Source organism: Plecotus auritus (genome assembly GCF_963455305.1).
Source record: "Plecotus auritus genome assembly, chromosome: 6".
Classification (NCBI taxonomy): Eukaryota; Metazoa; Chordata; class Mammalia; order Chiroptera; family Vespertilionidae; genus Plecotus; species Plecotus auritus.
Genome location: NC_137773.1, coordinates 112,498,261 through 112,519,413, shown reverse-complemented (window position 1 = coordinate 112,519,413; position 21,153 = coordinate 112,498,261). Strand labels below are relative to the sequence as shown.

The window sequence follows — 21,153 nt, the reverse complement described above, 5'->3', positions numbered from 1 at the left end:
TCTGAGCAATGTGCCTAGAATCCGACAATTGAAAGACCTTCAGGAGGACTGAGAAGATGAGCTGTCCTAAGCCAGGGCCTATTTAACCACACAGGCCTGCAGAGCGGTGGGCGACGGCACCCGTGTGGACACGGACTCTGTCACCTGGGCCGACGCAGCGGGACTGAGTAGACCACCCCACGCCCAGACACCTGCCACCGGGCCGAGAGGATCCATTTCCAGAACCAGGTCTGATTCCTGACACCGGTGACTATTCATCACTCAGCCTGGGAGACATCGACCCTGTGTGCAGAAGGGAGCGAGACAGAGAACAGAGGAAAGAGACAACTGGAGCATGTCCTCTGAGGGCGCAGGAGGGCGCCGCGCCTCCCCTGCCGGACCGAGGGGCCAGGGAGGCACCAGGATTGCACCGTTAGGTCCAATGAGGCAAAGCCGTGCACTTGACTACCTAAGTGCCCAACGTGGTGAACACCGTGGACCACGGTCCTGCCCTTTTACAGCATGAAGTTTAAGCTTCCCCGTCTTGGAGCAGGAGGACGCCAAGGGGCTGACTCAGCCCAAGGTTAGAAGTGAGAACCGCTGGTTATCACAGCATCTCTGACACCGGCAGGAGAGGGGGCATGGCAGCCTCGCTTCTCCCTCTCTCAGAGGGCTTGGCTGTACACGCTGAGTAGGAAACCTGGCTTCTGGGTAAAGAAAAGTAACTTGAGGAGCAGATATTTTACAACATTGCTGGGAAGACTCTGAAGATTAATTTTTTAATGGAAATGACTGACCATGAGAACATGCAGGAAACAGAGTGAAAGGTCCAAGATGGAGGCTTCCCCTGTGCCTGGGACAGACAGCAACGCCGCAGCTGTGTCCTCACCCAGAGATGGCCGGTGTCCCTCGCCGCGCAGGGCACAGGCCACACCCACGTCCTCACGGTGGCTGCAGTCGTGGCGCCCCCACGGCGGCCTGGAGCACTGCAGGAGGCTGGTCTCCCGTCCAGAGCAGCTGACCTCGTCCAGCCAGATGGGCCCGGCGCTCTCCCCGAAGGGGCTGGCGGGGGCCTGCTTGCCGTACCTGCACAACGAGACAGACATGTGCAGAGGACTTCGCCTGTCCCACTCCCCAGGAAGCAAGCAGCCAGCCAGGTGCCTGACCCAGAGGACACAGCTCCTGATAACTCCGCGAAGAGCACTATCCGCGCCTACACTGTTCCAGCCTCGTGCCGGCTGGCTTGCGCAGTACAGCGAACGGACCATCACCCTTCCTCCATGCCCATTCTTGGCTTTTGTCTGCCCTTTAACCCACCAACTGAGAGAATGCAGACAAAGAGCTAACCTCGGGTTCCTGGCCAGGCAGAGCACTGGACCAGGAGCTGAGGCCGCCGGCCGCACCTGGGCCTCTGACCAGCCTTCTGAACTCATGGGTCCCATCAACTTTGCCGGCCTCTTTGGTCTCCTCTCCCCAAGAAGGAAAAGTGGGAGTAACTCAGCGACCCCTCAGGCTCCATGCCCATCAACAAGGACACTGACCATGTTCTCAGAGGCTCGTGAGGTCACATGAACTTGATTTTTTAAGTTTTTATGGGGGACGCTTGTGTCCCAGATGACCATACTTGCAACCCTGCACCACTGGAACCTAACGCTCTAATAAACGCACCTGCACTAGAACCTGGTCACTAGCTCGGCCTGCGCTCACGCACCCTCCCCCAGCGCTTCCTTTCGTTCTGTAAAGCGCAAGTTGCCAGAAGTCACCAACTGAAGCTGGCACAGGCGCCTCTCGGCTGAGTCCATGTAACTAAACTCACTCACACATGGACGTGGTCATGTCTGTACTGAGAACATGAAGACACCTCTCTATATGGCCCGAATCTTCCTCATCCTCTCCCTGTGCACTTAGTCATCGCATTTGCTTAACAAGAACAGCATTTGAACAAACTAAAAAAATGAAACTTTTAATTACTCATTCTAAGACCTCCTATTTTGCCAACTCATCAAGACTTGGCTAGGAAAGAAATTAGCCTAAATCCTGCCTCACTATCACTGTCCACAGACACCACTTTCCCACAAAGTGCGCCCATCTGATCACCCCCATCCACAGCAACCATACAACAGATCAATGTACACAGAGAAACCCCAACCCAACACTTCTCAGACCCCTGACCAATATTTTCTTCCAGCGATTCCCAGGTAAACTGCAGGTATACATAGCACAACATGCCTACTCTAACAGAGTCACCAGAACTTTTACAAATACTATTGAGAACATTTTAGAACGCTATAGATGCAAATAAATAAATTAATTAATTAATTAAAATATGGCCCTGACCGGTTTGGCTCAGTGGATAGAGCGTCGGCCTGCGGACTGAAGGGTCCCAGGTTCGATTCCGGTCAAGGGCATGTACCTGGGTTGCGGGCACATCCCCAGTAGGGGGCGTGCAGGAGGCAGCTGATCGATGTCTCTCTCATCAATGTTTCTAACTTTCTATCCCTCTCTCTTCCTCTCTGTAAAAAATCAATAAAATATATTTAAAAAAAAATAAAAATAAAAATAAAATAAAATAAAATATGGAGAGCCCTAGCCAGTGTTGTTCAGTGGATAGAGCGTCGGCCTGCAGACTAAAGGGTCCGTCCGGGGTTCAATTCCAGTCAAGGGCACATGCCCTTGTTGTGGGCTTGATCCCCAGTAGGGGGTGTGCAGGAGGCAGCGGATCAATGATTCTCATCATTGATGTTTCTATCTCTCTCTACTTCTCCCTCCCTCTCTGAAATCAAGAATATATTTTTTAAAGAAATATGGAGAAAAAAATCAGTGTCACTCAATTGTTTACCCTAAGAAAGAAAAATATAAAAATAGTAAATAGAAGTTTTTATGAATCTTTCTAAATATATGAAAACGACATATAGCCCTCAGTCTAACAAATTACCTTGGAGATGAAATGACATTTATTAAGTACTTCTCATTTGTTAAATATCATTATTTATTTGGCTGCTATGTCATACCCCTTGACCCAATAATTACAACTATAGTGCCCACAAAAATATTGGGCAATAACATGTATTTATAGTATGATAGTATTTATAACAGAAAAAAACGAGCCTAAATATTAAATAAATCATGGTATAAACATTCAGTGGAAATTATGCTGTCACTAAAAATTATGACTATGTAGTAAAACAATGGTAAAAATGTGGATAGAAAAATCCCATGCCCACTACTAGAACGATTATAAAGTTATGCATGCAAGTTACACTGATGACACTGATATTGGAATGGGAACATTATGGTTACTTTTTAAAAATATATATTTTATTGATTTTTTTAACAGAGAGGAAGGGAGAGGGATAGAAAGTTAGAAACATTGATGAGAGAGAAACATCGATCAGCTGCCTCCTGCACACTCCCTACTGGGGATGTGCTCACAACCGAGGTACAAGCCCTTGATCGGAATGGAACCTGGGACCCTTCAGTCCGCAGGCCGACACTCTATCCACTGAGCCAAACCGGTTAGGGCATGGGCACTTTTTATTTTCTTCTTCAAACTTGCTAATATTTTACATTACTTTCACAAATTTAAAAAATATGTATCAACCGTGGTCATGTCTGGCTTGAATGAAAGCACATGTTAATGTTTAATGCATGTTTGCAGTTAGCTCTATCTTGAGCCGCAATGAAATGATTCTGCCAGATTTGAGCACGACAGGAATCTGGACAAGAGGACAGAGCGGGCTTCCATGAGCTCAATGTCAGTAAGGCGCCGTCTGCGGACTCCCGCCACCTGCCCTGGAGTGCATCGTGGGAGGGACACCAAGCATGTCGTCCAAGTGTGACACCAGCTTTTACAGTGAGGTCGAGGGTGAGCTCCAGAGGTCACTTCATGACAAGAAGGCTGTTTCCTCAACAGAAGTGGGAATTGTCCTCGCATTCTGAGAAAGGGAATAATGGAAGCCCAGAGCCCTTGCATGGCTGCTCTGCCACTGAGGTGCAATGACGTCAGAACTGGCAGCATCCAGCGCAGGGGCGTGCAGGGTGACACGGAGCATCCACAGCGCACGGCCAACTCGAACAGACACAAAGAGACATGAAGTCAGCCCGCCTCTACCCATTATCCAAGGAAAGGGCCGAGGCAGGGAAGGCGAGGGAGATAAACAGCAAGACACATTCTTTATCAGCAGAGAAAATGGTGCTGTTTCTCTTTTCCTACTTGCTTACAGGCCCAGTGGGCAGGCCGATGATAGAACGTGCGTTCCTGGTGTTAGAGGTTACAAGCAAGGACTTAATCAGCTTAAATAGGACTTGGCCGCTGGGGTCCCGTGTCACTGGGCCTCACCTAAACGCCAGCTGCCGGCACACCACATACGTGTTCAGCTCCGTCCAGCCGTCGTCACAGACCGTCCCCCACTGTCCCCTGTAATACACTTCCAGGCGACCCTCATGGCTGTCCTTCCCCCCTGCAAGTCTGAGGACCCCATCTGTGATGAGAAGGAGATACAAACATAAGCAAAACAATTCTCAAAAAAGAGCAAAACAATGTTTCCATGTCACTAGAAATATCACCTGATTTAGGTCTCTCTGACTCAGTGACCTGAGGCCGCTGGGTGTTTCTAAGTATGGCACACACATCCCTGTCCTAAGGAAACACCCCTCCCTTCTTTCTATGCTCTCGTTCTCCAAGTGGGAAAACACGTTGATATAATTCCATAGTAGCTGTTTAGGTTTCTCTGAATTAAGTAATATTTGGGAAATGTCCTGTGGCTTCAATTGCCTTAAGTCTGAGCAGTATTTGTCATTTAAACTTCAAAAGTAAGAAAACAAAGTATCTTGGAAATGGTTCAAAACCTTAACTGCAAGTGAAGAAAATTAAAATACGAAGCCCGAACAGTACTGTGGCTGGAGAGGAGGCTCCTGGCGACGCACTGGCTGCTGCAGGCGCCATGAGCCTCAGGCCCGGCAAGGGCACGCCTGCGGGCGCCTCCTCATCACACAGATTTGAATTTGAACCTTATGAACTCAACGAGTGTTAATTCCCAGAGAACCCTGTTACTACGTTCTAGTGGATTCATAATACGATAAATTTACCCCAAAAAGTAGACTTAAAAGCCATTTCCACCTAAAATAATCCAAATACTGTCCCAAATGGAACATATAAATAACCTTGGGCAAAAGTCATACTTTTCACGAATCTCGGGATCTTTTAAAACATAAGCATGTCTCTTAGAACAGAAGGACCTAGTGTAACACTACAGTCCGCACAGCGCTGCGGCCTCGCGGCCACACCACAGGCAGGCCGCGTAGACAGGCAGGCGCTCTGGCTTGGCCTGGGCGGAATGCTGTGCTCCTTCTGTGTTTAGTAAACGTGTTGTTCTGCTAATGAAAACAATAGCGTGCACAGAACCATGGTAATGAAAAACTATAACTTCAGCACTGCGCAGGCCCTAAGTTTCTTTTTTTTCTTTTAAACAGTTTAAAAACCCACATTTTCGAATTCTTTACTATAGACACAGTGGCTCTGTGATGACCTGCCTTCCCTTGGTGTGCACGTCCCTCCTCTGCCCCCCGGACATATAAGAGCGTGTGTGTGTGTGTGTGTGTGTGTGTGTGTGTGTGTGCATGCGTGCACGCCTCAGCCCTGTAGCACGCCCTCTCCAGCACGTGGCAATGGCAGCCGCTGCGGTCTGGCGCAGTCTGACAGTGGAACACACCACGGTTGCCTTGGTTGCTTTGACAGTGCTGACTCAGAACCACACCCCTGCAGTTTCACCAGCTGCAAACACATTCTGAGGGTCAATATAGGTTCAAAGAGGAATGGACTAGAAGTCTAATACCTAAAATGTGAAATTTGCCACTGCACGCGATTTTCATTGTTGGGTACTATAGAATAAAACAAGGTCATATTCTTCAACAAAATCATGTCTTCTGATCTAGCTTTACAGGACTGTATACCCTTTATTTTTTGAAATATGTTTTTATTGATTTTTAAAGAGAGAGGAAGGAATTGGGAGAGATAGAAACATCGATGAGAAACATCATCCAGCGGCTGCCTCCTGCACGCCCCCCACTGGGAATCAAGCCCACAACCCAGGCCTGTGCCCTGACTGAGAATCGAACTGGTGACCTCTTGGTTCATGGGTCAACACTCAACCACTGAGCCACACCAGCCAGGCAGTACTGTATACTCTTTCAGTGAAAATTCAGAATGTCTATAAGAAAGGGGATAGAGTTTTCACAGACAATTTCTGTTAGGTTTTGTGGGCGTGTTTATTTTGATGCTCATTTAGTAATACTACCTACATTGAGACAAAGGAAAGAGCAGCCCACACGGAGCGGGGCCAGAGCTGCCGGGGGGCGGGGGAAGCCTACCCGTGAGAGGGGTGCAGGACACCCCGGCGTCCTCTCCGTGGCCACAGTTGTGCTCACCCCAGGGACGCTTCGGACACTCCTCGATGGCCAGCTCGTTGCCGGTGCAGCGCACCTCGTCCAGCAGCACCGGGCCGGACCCTTCCCCGAAGTAGGCCCGAGTCCACGCTCTGGCGATGCCACTGGCAGGACAAGAACTCGGGGTTAGGCATGGGGGGTGGGGAGCGGGGAGAGAGGGTCTGACGTCCTTCTTCTGCTCCTGGTGACAGTTCACCAGGGATGGACCCACACTTTCCCTCAGCAGTCGCTCCGCAGGTCCCCACACCTTCCTGCACCGGGGCCATGGCTCTGTATATTCATGGCCGTGACAAGTGTTCCAAAGGCCCTGGTCACACACAACCTCACTCTCTTTCACAGGAACCACACCTCGGGCTGTTCGCGCGCAAGACTGTCCCGGGGAAGAGTCCACTCCCGGCTCCCCTCCTGGAGGACTACATCTGCTTGCTTGTTTATTTGTTGTAAAATATCCGTAACATAAAACATATCATTTTGAGCATTTAAGTGTGCTCTTCAGTGGCATTAACACATTCACACTGTGCAAGGCCACACCACCGTCTGCAGACCCTGCCAGCATCCCGTGTGGACTCCCACGTGGACTCCCACCACTTCCAAGCAGGACGGCTGGCCCAGAGGTACTGGGTGGGAGTGCCATGAGCCCCTCCTCCCGCTGACCCAGGCTGGGGCGAGGCTGCAGCTCCCAGCACTATCAGGGCCCTAAGGGGCCAAATGAGACAGAACTGCAAGGAGGAGGAGGCCAGGGCCCGAGGACTGCGGAGCCGGCCAGCCCTAAGTGGTGCCTCTGGTCCCTTCCTGAGAGAGAAACTGGTTGAAGCCACTGCTGTTTTCAGTTCTTACAGCCAAACGCATTTCTAACTGAAACACCGCCTCACTCAGGTCATTGGTACTAACTGTACTTCTCCACAAAGCGGCGCGGCACCGGGGACCGCTCTCATGCCGGCCAGGCCTGCCTGTCAGCATGAGAGTGACTGGGAAACTGCACACGCAGCTCCTGGCCTCTGCACTTCAGGCCACAGCACTTCCCTGCTGGCTCACTTCTTAATGACGCTGCACTCCACCCCCCATTGTTTCAGCCGCCCTTTTCCCATAGCATTCCACCTACCTTGAGAATTTACAACCAAATGTATTGAATAAAAGTGCACTAAACAGCTATAATACCCCAGTAATGGTAAAGTCTCACAGAGTAAATTTTATGGTTAAAGAGGAACTTGTTTGACTAAATTTACTAGATACTATGGAAGTTTCTCTTAAGAGAACACATATAAAATAATCTGAAAGTAAACACTTTAGATACCATCAAAGCAAATTACTGCTTCCACATCACCCGGCCCACTCTGTGCGACATGCAGATGGCGTGCCTCAGGGAGAAGGAAGGGATTCACAGGAGGTGAAGGAAACAGAGACAAAAGGAGCGACAGGCTGAAGAGGGTGTTTTGGCGGAGTTAAAATTTTACAGCCGAGAGTCCCGACACTGAATTGCTAGCTGATATCTGTCAGGTAGTGAACACTGAGAGTCCGCCCCAGCAAAGATTAAAGGTTAACGTCTACAGCTAAGTGGACAGATTTCAAAGGGGAAAGGACATTTTCCTAACTCGAGTGATATTGTCAAAACAGCATGATTCATGATTGGATGTGTTTGCTTTGCTAAGGGGAACACAAGGACAGAGAGAACGCCGTCTTTAGTCTCCGGGACAGAAGCCACGCATGTCCGATTAACGGGGCTTTTGAACCACGCGTTTGGTGGTGGCTCTGTGGTTTGGTCTGTGTGCCCACAGAAGAGAGCCGCAGCCATCACATGCCCACGCTCACTGACTGGGCCAAAGCCGACGCTCCGGCTGAGTCTGCAGAGCAAAGGCCGATGTGGGGACGGGCCTTCCGGTGAAGTCTGGGCTCTGGCGGGGCTCCCTCCGGAACTTATAAACTTTCCAGGCCCAAGAGGCTTCTGATAAACACAGGGGTAAGTAATAAATAAGTAAACACGGGGGAGGACTGCTCCTTCGCACGGCTGTGAGGAGGGACCTGAAGCAGGGCCTCGGCAGTGTGGTCCCGGCCCCGATGGCACTGTGAGCCGTGCCCCCGCAGTTGCTGAGTAACATCCCTCACGGCTGAGCAATGCGCCTACAACGCACTGGGTATCGAGTTCAACAAACGTCAGTTTTCCTTCTCCCCACTCCACAAAGGCAGCGCTGGGCAAGTGGTGAGGAAAAGAGAATCCATTAAAATCCCAGCACTTCCTGGGTTTATGTTGTAAATATTTTTTCCTTATTTGTTTAGTTAAAGTAACCTTTAAAATAACACATTTGTGGAAGTAATTGGCAGCCTTTTCTACCTTACTAGTATATAAATGGTTGGGGAAACTCAAAACAAAAATCTAATTTGTGACGTGTGAAAATCACGTGGAATTCACATTCCACTACCCGGAAGCAATGCTTCATTGGAACAAGCCACACCACGCACAGCTATGGGCTCTGGAAGCTTGCACTCGACAGAGGCACAGTGCGCAGCTGCAAAGTCAAGGACTTACTATCTGGCCCTTTCCAGTCCAACCTGCGACCCTCCTCCCCCAGTCCCGAGGTAAAGGACTAATGCCTGCAGACCTGGAGCCAGCTCAGAGCACACTGAAGGCAGTGGGGCGGAGCAGGGCGGAGGGGGTGAGGCTGATGGAGGCGACTTGGGCCAGGGGAGGCCAGACTGGAGAGCTGCGGGGAAAGGAGGTTAGGAGCCTGTGGACCTTGGCCCTGGGACAGATGCTAGGAAAGGGAAAGATGTATTAAAACATTTTCAATGGCACAATTCACTGAGACAGGATTCGGAGCTGTAAGAACACCAGGGACCAATATGGGAGAATATAAAATTTGATCCCAACCTCAACAGAAACAACAATAAATTCCAGAAGGTTCAAAGACCCACATATTGGAAGAAAGAAAGGAGGAAGGGAGAAGGAGGGAGGGAGGACAAAGAGAAGGCAGTAGACAGGTTAAAAAGTGACTAGAATAAAAACACTTCTCATAACCTTGGGAGTTATGAACAATATTAGAATATGAACACTATTAGAAACCCAGAAGTCGGAAAACTAAAACTAAGAGTTAAATTGAACCACATACAGAGTTAAACTTCTGTAGAGCAAGACTGTTGAAACACAATGTATCTCAGGTACTCTGTCCTAATCAGAATCAAAAGGCAAAGTGACAATCTGGAAGAAATATTTGAACTATGTCAGTGGTCGGCAAACTCATTAGTCAACAGAGCGGCAAACCGCGGCTCGCGAGCCGCAGTTTGCCGACCACTGAACTATGTAATAGCAACCAAAGGAAAAAAAAACTCCTAGAAATTAATATTGTAATGAAAGACAAAACAACTGATAGACACCAAAAAAAATGGGGCAATGGAAAAGATCAAGCTGTTCACATAGAAAGCAATGTCCATGGTCACTGACCGTGTGGGAAAAGGCACAACCTTACAGTGGCCAGATTAAAGCAATTATAATGCATTCTTCCCTATTTCATTTTTAGAGAGTTTAAAGATTAATATCATTTTCACACAAGGTTTAGGCTCAAAGGTTACAAACTCAAATCTTTTTATCATCAAGCAAAAATAACAAACCCAACCTAGAATTACCCATTGGCTGAGAGTGACTCAAGATAGGCTGGGCAGAGTACCTGAGATACATTGTATCTCAACAGGCTGGGCAGAGTACCTTGGATACATTGTATTTCAAACCTGAAAGATGATATGTGTGCAAAGACCACTGGGTATTTTATTTTCTTCCTTATATATTCCCATACTTTCCATTGTTCATAAACATTCTTTTAAAGATCACAAAAAGTGTTTAATTAATTAGAAAAAAACACACACAATAAACTTAAGGACAAAAAAAAATTAGAAAAAACTTTTTTTTTTTTTGCAGTGTTTCTTTAATTTAAAGACAACATCTGACCTCAGAAGCAGCCCTTCTTCAAGCTGGACATGATTGCTCGAAACCCCATAGCAAGGGCCCGTAGCGAAGTAGGGGTAGGGGTGGGCAGACCTAGTCATCATGGGGGAAGGGGGACAATGAAAAGCATGCTTGGAACTCCAGTGGGATGCTGGGCCCCTCCTGGGGGCCTGATTTCCAGGGTCTGACTGAGCCCAGTGCTTCCCCTCATGACTAGAGTGTGGGCTGGTACAGCACCTCCACCTGCCACCTGCAGGCCCAGGCTCAGGGGAGAGACCTGGGCAGGGCAGACGGGTATGGGGGGCAGCTGCACCCCACCCACTGGCTTGCCTGGGTAGGGGCTGGGCAGAGGCCTATTGTGACAGAGACCAGATCCAGCCCAAGGATGCACTAGAGTAAGAGAGGAGAGGGAGACCGAGAGAGAGAGAGAGAGAGAGAGAGAGAGAGAGAGAGAGAAAGAGAGAGAGAGAGAGAACTGGTCTAGGAGCTAGTGGAGCAAGGAGGCCAGGATGGATGTGCCATGAACTTGCATAAAGGTGGGGCCCATCTGAGGCCAAGGATGCAGACCAGGCCAGTGAGGGCTGGAAGCTGTGAGTTCACTGAAGGAGGACTGTGCCCCAGGGAGGTGCGGTGGGCTTTTTTTTTTTTTTTTTTTTTTCCTTAGCGGGGAGTTTATTTCCCGGTCAGAAGAGAAGCAGGGACAGGCTCCTGTGCATTCCAGCCTGGGCCTGACCTGGGGGGGGGGGGGGGGGAGGGGAATGGGAGGGAGGGGTGAAGGAGGCACAGGGGACAGCTCCAACTGTGCACACTTGGTCCCACAGTTGTCCTGGCTGAGTCCGGGAGGGCCTGGGGATGGTGGCATGGAGCCTGGGGGCAGAGGCAGCAGGCCAGCGGGCCCTGAGGACGGCACGTATGGAGGCAATAAATACCGACAGGCCAGGCATGCCATCCAGGTCGGCGGGCCCAGGTGGGTGAGTGAGGCTTGGCCACTGGCTTTGATGAGGGCTCTTTGCTGTGGACCTGGGTCTGGTGCTGCCCACTGGGACAGAGAGGGAAGAGGCGTAAGGACACCCAGCCTCTCAGATGGTGCTGGAGGTGACTTCTGTTTTGGCAATTTGGCTTTCCTCAGGCCCCGGGAGCTGCCCCTCAGCCCTGGCTGGGGCGAAGGTCGGGGGCGAGAGGGGGGAAAGGGGGGGCTGGCCAGGCCCTGGCTCAGGGAGCAGCGGCGTGTCCACACCTCCTGGCCACGGGGACTGCAGATGGGGTGGCAGGACTGAGAGACCACATGCTCATGCAGACACAGGGTTAGAGGTTAGTGACGGCCCCACAGCACACGTTCCACATGTTAAGGCATCATGGTTAGCTGGTTACAGACAGCAATGGATGAACTAACCAGGGAGGAACGGAAGCTGGAAGGATGGCCGGCCCCAAGGCCCTGCATCGCGCACCCCAGCCCACCCCACCCCCACCCCAGAGGGGAGACAGACAACCAAAAAGGCCCAGGGGACTTGAGCTCTCCACTCCCTTGGGAAAGCCAGGGCTTCCGGTTGGGTGAGGACAGGTGGGGACCCTGGAGAGACCCAAAGGGAGGGGCCTGAGCTGCGGCTCCCCACCCGTAGCACAGGCGGAAGCAGCAGGACACTAGACCAGTGGTTGGCAAACTCATTAGTCAACAGAGCCAAATACCAACAGTACAACGATTGAAATTTCTTTTGAGAGCCAAATTTTTTAAACTTAAACTTCTTCTAAAGCCACTTCTTCAAAATAGACTCGCCCAGGCTGTGGTATTTTGTGGAAGAGCCACACTCAAGGGGCCAAAGAGCCACATGTGGCTCGCGAGCCACAGTTTGCCGACCACGGCACTAGACTATCCAGGAGCCGGGGCTGGGGCTGGGCAGGAGGTGGACGGGCCCTGTCAGCACTTTGGTGTGCGGTCCGGTGGGTGGGGTGGAGTTTCCAGCTGATGGGAGGCTACTGAGATGAAGAAGATGCTATTGACACACACACATTCCTCCGGCCAGTCCCGGTCCCTGTGCCCTAGGCTTTCAGGGGGCCACCAAAGGCACTGATGATCCTGCCCGTAAAGAGACTGTGCAGTACTGGGCAGTGCAACACAAAACCGATGGCTGTGACAGTCACGTGCCGTGTGAATTCAATAAAGCTGCCTGGTCTCTGCTCCCTCAGTGCTGACAGCCCAGAGCTGCCACCTTCTTACCCTCTGACCACAGAGTAAACCTGGGAAATGGGTGCTCTGATAGAATACAGAGTTACTAGCATTTCCTGTAGAGCTATTTGACTGAAAGAACAGCAATCCCCCAAAACACAGAATTGATTCTATGTCTGACCCTTAGCCTGAACATTCCTAAACCTATTTCACTAATCAGACTATATTCGTATAAAGGTTTGTTGTTTTGGTTTTTCATGAAAAAAAAAAAAGACCAAATAAATAGCCCATTGAACTAACTCAGTCTTCAGGCCCTGCAACTACTTTGAGCAGGCAATTCTACTGTGCAAGGTAGTTACTTGTTAATTATGAAAAATTGGTCCTTTAACTACAAATATCAGTTTGTGACACTAGTAACCTATGGATGAAAGAACTTGCTTTAAATACTCAATAGCCTGGGTTTCTCCCTAGAAAGCAACCCCCTCCATCTCCAAGAATGAGAGCTGACGGACACTGAACGCTCACTGCTTGCTGGGCACCAGGCTCCCAGCTTCCCAGGCGTTACCTCATTCAATCCTCCCTCTAACCCCGTGGAGGTACTCTCCCCAATTTAGAGACGAGGAACCTGAGGCCCAGGTGTTAACTCGTTTGCCCAGGGTTAACCACCGCTGCATGGAAAGCCTGCCTGGCCCCAAGCAGTCTGAGGCGCTCTGCTGGCTCCCAGCCTCCTGGGCCTTTGTAATGAGGTGCCGTGGCCCCTCACACACTTCTATCTAAAGCATATTCATTTTCCTCCATTAGTTAACCTTTCTTTCTTGACTTCCCTACTTCTTTCAGCCCGTATTTGTATTTATTCTGATTAACACATGGCTATTTTGTAAACAGTGTAACGGGAAAGAAAGAAATTCTACGTTGGGAGCCTCTAACGCCAGGATTCTGGCTCTCACTAACAGCAGACTCCTGGACTTAGGGTCATCTTAGCGGCTTCACTCCCTCACCTCTCTTTCTTCTCAATAATTCCATATACCAGGCTATCTTTATGGTAAATTTTATAAAATATATTTAAAATCAAAAGAACAGTAAAATAAAAGAGCAAAGAAAAAAACTTTCAAAAAGCAATTTGGACGAGAAGAATTTTTATTCTGACTACTCAATAATATGGTTTTGTATGATAATTTTTCAGCAGAAAAAAAAAACTAAGAGGAAATAACTGTTTGAAATTGTTAAATTCCTATTCAAATTATAGCACATCCACACAATAAAGTATGATGTCACAGTCCTAAGCTATGCTTTCAAGGGTTCTGAAAGGTGTAAGAAATGCTTTAATGTTAGTGCATGAAAGGCGCTCTGTTAAGATTCCACCTGGAACTTCCCATGTACAGATGCATTCTCAGGTTCAATTTGCTAACATCTGGCTGCCTCCCTTCCTATCCCCCCTTGTTCTCCAAGCTCTGGGATAATCAAACCTCAGTATCTTGAGTACAGCAATTCCTCTGGTACTTGGGAAGCTTGCCAGCGAGCAAAATCTACAGACACCGTGGAAAGAGGAGGGTGCACAACGACAGCATCTCACAAAGAAACAGCAGCCCTCTTCGCAGGCAGGCATGACGTAGTCTCCCTCGGGGGAGCAACGAAGCCAACAAGCCTGAAACGCAATTTGCTCAAGAACAAATCATAAATGTGGACAAGCAACAATCTGCTGTCTGCTTACCGTCAAGTGCCATTAAAAACAATCCACCTTAAAAAAAGTACTGTGCCTTTAAGTGAAGCAAACAAATTCTAGAGCAGAGCAGAATGCTGTTTTAATGCACGTTTGTGAGAGAATTGTAAGTGGCAGCGGCAGCTCAGAGCGCAGGCGCACTCAGAGGGGGAGCGACGCTCTCGCAGGCTGATGGGTGCTGCAGGCTTGTGGGCGACCTTTGCTGCGTGTATATTTGGAGATAGTTTCCCTTTGAATCACTCTCCCAAACATGAGTCCTCATACAAAAGACAGCAATGAGCTAATGCTTAAGATGTAAGCACGTGCAAACACGTGAGAAAGAACCCACATGCGTGTTCAGCATTAATAGAGACGTCCTTGTGAGTCTATCTGTATATTCTTTCTTTCTATTGTATAGACTGTTGTCAACACGGTCTTTGTATAAGAGCTGTTCATGTGAGTGAAAAAATCTTTGCCCTTTTAGAATCACTTCTATAACTGTAAATATAATTAATATTCAGTGTGTCATTTAAATTTTATATGTATATTTCTGAGAAAAAAAAAAAAGCTTGCTTTTTTCCCCACAGAAATATATTAGTGATTTTTTAAAAAATGCCTTATAGCTTAAATTTAGATTAATCCATACTGTAATTGGTAATGCTAAATATGCTATTACTTACTATACCCTCAAAATTCTTACCACTTTTGACAGAGACATAGGTTTCTCAGTAACTCACATGAAAACCAATTAGCACTCCACTGACCACGTGATTGATACGCAGTGAATACACACATTAGTGAGTGTTTTAAAATGGGACCTCCATAGCCACACCTAACTAAATAGGAGTTCTGCATAAAGGAATGGTGTCTGATAAACTCACCACCAAAAGGTCAATTTACTTTGAATGTTTAATAACATCCTCCAACAGTAACAGTCCCTAATAGATTGCCCTCCATTGCCAAAGTATGCTGCGTGCTTGCTACGTGCGCTAACTGCATTACAGGCACTGAACTCCACACGTGAGGAGGCGCATCACAGAGGAGGGCACTGCCGCTGAGAGGTATCCTGTGCCGATCTGTCTCCAGGTGGTCCCACCGCAGGCCCACACCCAACCCCGCGCTATGCTGACTCCACCAACACCTAAAATCTGAGAAAAACTGGTCCTGAAACTGACACCCAATCAGAAGTTTCAAAATCTAGTGTTAAGCCCGGCCCGTGTGGCTCAGTGACTGAGCATCTACCTATGAACCAGAAGGTCATGGTTCGATTCCCAGTCAGCGCACATGTCCGGGCTGCAGTCTCAATCCCTGAATCCCCAGTAGGGGGCGTGCAGGAGAGGCAGCCATTTAATGATTCTCATCATTGATGTTTCTATCTATTTCTCCCTCTCCCTTCCTCTCTGAAATCAATAAAAATATTTTTTACATCTAGTCTTAAAAATTTAAGGATTAATAAGTTTTCTCAGGAAAAGCTAGTTGACCTCATTCCTGACCCATCCAAAGACAGTGACCACAATGACCTCACAGTGCCCGCCACACGCCGAGACTCAGTCCTACAGACACAGGCTTGGTCTCGCTGTCCCAGTCCACACGTGGACTGGGAAACCACACTGAGGCCCCAGGTCAGCAGGGCAGGGAAGGCGGGCAGTGTCGTTTCCAGGCGGCCCAGAGCTGCTCCTGTGTCCTGGAGGGAGGCGAGAGGAGAGCATGTCACCTGGGGGGACTTCTAGCCACAACACATGCTGATCGATCCTTCAGCCCGAGGCTCCTGTTAAGGGATTAACACTGACCCAGGAGGTGGACGCTCTGCAGCACACGAGGCGGGTCCCCTTCACAATCACTGTCACTGTCACTGAGTGGGCTCTGGCCTGGGAGAGACCTCAGGGACCATGCAGCCAGGACAAGGACACTGCCCACCAGCCACCATGTGTCAGGACGTGTGGGCAGCTCCAGATCTGAGTGTGACGGCATCAGACACCGTCAGGAATGATCATTTGTGATAAGGGTCATCTGGCTAAGCGGCACAATGTTCTTATTGTAAGAGATGCATGCAGGAGTATTTAGAGGTAAAATGTCTGTATTTTACTTTAAAATAAACACAGAGTTTTTAAAAAGAGGCGGTTGATTTACAAAAACAACTGCCAAAAACAAACGAGTGGACACAGTTCACATTCCAAAGACAACCACTGTCAGGGACAGTCCCTGACAGCTGTGCGGACAGCCCCCAAGGGCTCAGTGAAAAAGCCCAATATCAGGAAAAATATCAAATATTAAAAGCCCCCCTAACAGAATTTCAGAGACACCTCAGGCTCGCTGCACCTACGTCCAGAACCACTGGAGAGGGGCTGGCAGACCTGGGGCGCAGCACAGTGTCCCGGACAGTCACCACCGCGCCGCGGGTCAGGGAGCACGGACTGTCACGGTCTCTATGGCACACCTGCGCTTCCCTGCCCTGGGAGCCATCTCCTTCGCACATCAACCAACATCGTTTGTTCTACACACACCGACAAACAAGGAAGCAGAGGTCAAAAGTTCAGACGTCTGGGGGAGAAGCTGTCATCATGTGGCTGACAGGTCTCTGTGACTGACAGGTCTCTGACTGACAGGTCTCTGTGGCTGCCAGGATCAACGCAAACTACTGTGAGAAGCAGTGCAAGTCTTAGCTTCTCTGGGTGTACCAGGTGTACCGGTTAATAATGGCAGATTTTGTAATCAAAGGAAACACGATAATTTCAAGAAAAACATCAAAAGTGCTTTATTCAAAGTAATGTCCATCACTAGCTACACATTTCCCCCATCTTTAGGTAATTTGTGGATACCGTCCCAATAGAACTTTTCTTGTTTTGAGGCAAACTACTCAGAGACCCAGTTTTCCACTTCTTCGTACGTTTTGAAGTGCTGCTCAGAAAGTGCGTGTGCCATCGATTGCAACAAGTGGTCATCTGAAGGAGCAACGTCTGGTGAATACGGCGGGTGGGATAATACTTCCCAGGCAAGATCTTTTAACGTGTCTTTAACTGGTTTTGAAGTGTGTGACAGTGTGTCATCATGAAGCAAAATTACTTTGCCGTGTCTTCTGGAACATTCTGGTCATCTCACAATCAAAGCATGGTTCAAATTGATTATATGTTGTCTGTAGCGATCAGTATTAACGGTTTCACCTGGTTTTAGAAGCTCATAATACACCACACCTTCCTGATCCCACCAAACACAGAGCATTGTCTTCTTTCCGAAGCTATTTGGCCTTGCAGTTGATGTTGGTGGTTGACCTGGATCAACCCATGATTTTGTGCATTTGGGATTCTCAAAATAAATCCACTTTTCATCGCCAGTCACAATTCGATGCAAAAAAGACTTTCTTTTGTGCCACTGAAGCAACATTTTACTGATGACTTTTTGGTTTTCCATTTATCTTTCGTTCAGTTGATGGGGCACCCATTTTCCTTCCTTTAAAATCTTTCTCATTGCTTGTAAACGATTGGAAATTGTTTACTGAGCAACGTTTAATGTTTCCGCAAGTTGTTTTTTGAGTTTGACACACATCTTCATCCAATAATGCTTGTAATTGTTGGTCTTCAAACTTTTTCGGTTGACCTGGACATTCTTTGTCTTTCACATAGAAATCATCACTTTTAAAGCATTTAAACCAGCGTTCACAAGTATCTTGAGATGGAGCATGTTCACCATAAGCTTCCAGAAGTATATGATAACTTTCTCTTCAAAATAATGAATTAAAACTTCCCACAAGTGCTCTTTTTTGGCACGAAATTCTACATTTTTAAGCGTAAAAATACCTATGATGTTAACACCTTCAGCAAATTTGACATATAAAGTTTTGAAGCTTGCTGTCAATACAACAAAATAGCATACATACCAAATCGCATCTATATCAACATATGTGTAACTCCATCTAGTGAAAAAAAATCCACATTATTAACAGGTACATGTAGTAAAATCCTCGGAGCTCTGGTAAAATGGGGGACCACGGAGCAGCACACGGACCTCTGATAGGACAGAGGGGACCGCGGACACACGTCCTCCGTGGGGAGCCCGCGGCCTTTAGGAAGCTCAAAGTTGGCATTGCCCACTCGCTCAAGGACGTGCAGTTTGAACACACGGCACCTGACGATGGGCAAGGAAATACTGGGTTCAAACATTAAAGCAAAACGGAACAAGGACCGGGAAAACCAACCTGAGGCCCAGCTGCCTGCAGACCACTTCCGCGTCGGCATCGTCCCACTGGTCGTCGCAGATGGTCCCCCACTGACCAGCATGGTAGACCTCCACGCGGCCCTCGTGCTCGCTACTCCCACCTGCGAGGCGCAGGACAGGGGAGGCAGGGCCTGCACCTGGGAAATCAAAGACAATTACACCACCTACTGACACCGAGCAGTAAGATTAGGTCTATCCTAGTTGCTTCCCAGCGTCAGTAACGAAGGAATATTTAGTAAGGCACTTCAGTGAGGCGGCACAGACAACTCATCTATTTCATGATCATCTCACCAATTAGAACACTCCCCACTGACACACTCCCCACTGATTCACTCCCCACTGACACACTCCCCACTGACACACTCCCCACTGACACACTCCCCACTGAGTCACTCCCCACATACACACTCCCCACTGACACACTCCCCACTGAGTCACTCCCCACATACACACTCCCCACTGACACACTCCCCACTGAGTCACTCCCCACTGACACACTCCCCACTGACACACTCCCGTTCACACAAGCAGCTCTGAAGAGGAAGTCCTCTCTGTGCATAGTTCCCAGCAGCCGCGGAAACCGGAGGAGACCCTCACCACCGCCTGCCTGGGAGCACGTGCCTGGGAGCACGCCGGGTTTCCATGGCATTGCCGTGGTGCCATTGCTCTTCTGGAAACCTGAGCATTACCAACCTGGAGTTACCACGAAAGGCACTTACGTCTGCAGCATCCTTGTTTTCAGTACAGAAATACGTTGATATTTGCAGAAACCAAGTCCAAGTGGACACATGACACCATGACACACTGTGGAGGTCATGGGCAGGAGCCGGTTCAGATTCACATCCTGTGTCTAGAACCATGGTCCTCCCCTCGATTCCTCGTTAGCCCGTGCCCCAAGCTGGCCCCATCCGCTCTGAAGTTCCCTCCACTCCTGCCTCGGTCAGGTCTGACCACACTGCCCTCCTCCCTTCCCTGGAACTCCTGACACTGGCCCTGGCCTCCTGCTCCTTCTGTGGGAGTGATGTCCCCACAGGCCGTCACAGGGGACCCTTCTCCGTCAGTCCTCCACTCCAACGTCCTCCTTAGGAGCCTCCCTGAGACCTGCCCACCCGGCTCCCCCGAGAGCCCCACTGCCTGCCCCGCTCTCCCTCGGGGCCACCTTCACCTTAGTGCCATGATGTGATGGTCACCCGTCAAGTGGTGCACAGCACTGAGTGCCTCTCTGTCACCGTGCACCCAGGCACCCAGCACCCAGGGGCCGGAACACGTGTGCGCACTGGCTGGACCCACATGTGATAGCACAGCGTCTAGGAAGGACATGAGCAGGGAAAATGCCAGCACTGTCGTTCACTCAGCTCTGCTTCATAGGCAGATGGGAGGCACCTGCTTGTGCCAGGGTTTGCCCAGGTGCTGCAGGGCACCCCCTGGGACCCTGGGCAGCCCTCACCTCCAGGCTTCCTGCCAGAGTCGTCTGGAAGGCCCTAGGCGGTCGAGCCCAGAGCTTGCTCACCGAGGGGCAGCGGGCATCTGTTGCAGAGAAGCCAGGCTGAGGGACGGTGGGTGCGGGACTTCAGAGTCATGGAGGAGCAGAGTGAGGGAGCAGTGCGAGCAAAGCACAGCAGGCGGCGGGTGGGACACAGCAGGCGGCCTACTGTTTCTGGAATGAAGGCTGTGATGCGGTAAAAGGGTCAGAACAGGCCGGGTCCCTATTAGGAGGCTTAGTTGCACCTCCTGCCAAATGCTAACCATTGAGCCGCAGGAGACACTGGCTGGCCCGGGTTCGAGGCTCTCTGCACGGCACCCGGATGAGTGCACGTCCAGCACCAGCTGAGCTCGGAGCAGGCTCGGCCCATGCGCTCGGCACACACTCGTGTCTACTGTGTGCACTGATGCAGGTCACGGGCTCTTATTTGCAAAAGAATAAAGACAGGCTTAATAAGCACAGCTTTCTCAACATCTTATTGCTTCCTATAATTAACTGATGGCCCAATTATGGTAGGAAACAAATTTGCTTAAGTTATGTGTATTTTTCCTTTAAAAAGCTTGAAAAATACAGAAAAATAATTTTAAAATGTGTAAGTTTCTTAAGTTATTGTATTCTCCCCTGCCTCCCCGCCCCCTCGCACTGTGGTAAGCTTAGAGGACACAGAAACACAAAACATTCTCAGAGGAAATTTAAAATCACCCACAACCCAGGACCATTATGGCACGTTCCCTTGCATTTTTAATGTCGTGTTTTATTTGAAAGCATGTGGTTTTCCTGGCTGTATGAGTAATTGTGAAAACAGAGAAAAGCTCAAGGACAAAGGGGAGTCAACATCCCACATCCTCCCAACAAACACACAAAACATCACTGAAAAGAGAATTCCCGGGAGGCAGCTGGCTCATGTTGGACTTGCGGACAAATAAAACTCCCGGAGGTTTCATGGAGGCAGCTGCTTCCGTGCCAGTGCCCACACAGTGTCCTCCACACGTGTCAGGAAGGCGGCAGGTCTGAGAGGACAAGACACAAATGTACTCTCCCAACTGAAACACGCAGGAAAGGGCTGCCAAGGGCCTGAGGTGAACTCAGTGTTTCCTGGTTCGAGCTGTTAGCTTTCACAGTCTCCTGTAGTTTACCATAAGAGCATCTTCTTCTCATTCTCACTTCAAATTCATCTCAACTTCCTATGTTTCATATATGGCGATAAATGACCTTAACTCTATCTTTGCAACCAGAAT

General features: G+C 49.3%; 1 protein-coding gene across 1 annotated transcript in view; it reads right to left on the bottom strand.

Annotated features, from left to right (window-relative positions):
* Positions 1-21,153, bottom strand: part of PRSS12 (serine protease 12) — an 83,456-nt gene that overhangs the window by 37,137 nt on the left and 25,166 nt on the right. Inside the window, 4 exon segments of the mRNA XM_080674729.1 lie at positions 869-1,065; positions 4,319-4,460; positions 6,349-6,527; positions 18,413-18,563. Of these exon segments, the coding sequence (XP_080530855.1) occupies positions 869-1,065; positions 4,319-4,460; positions 6,349-6,527; positions 18,413-18,563 (669 nt within the window).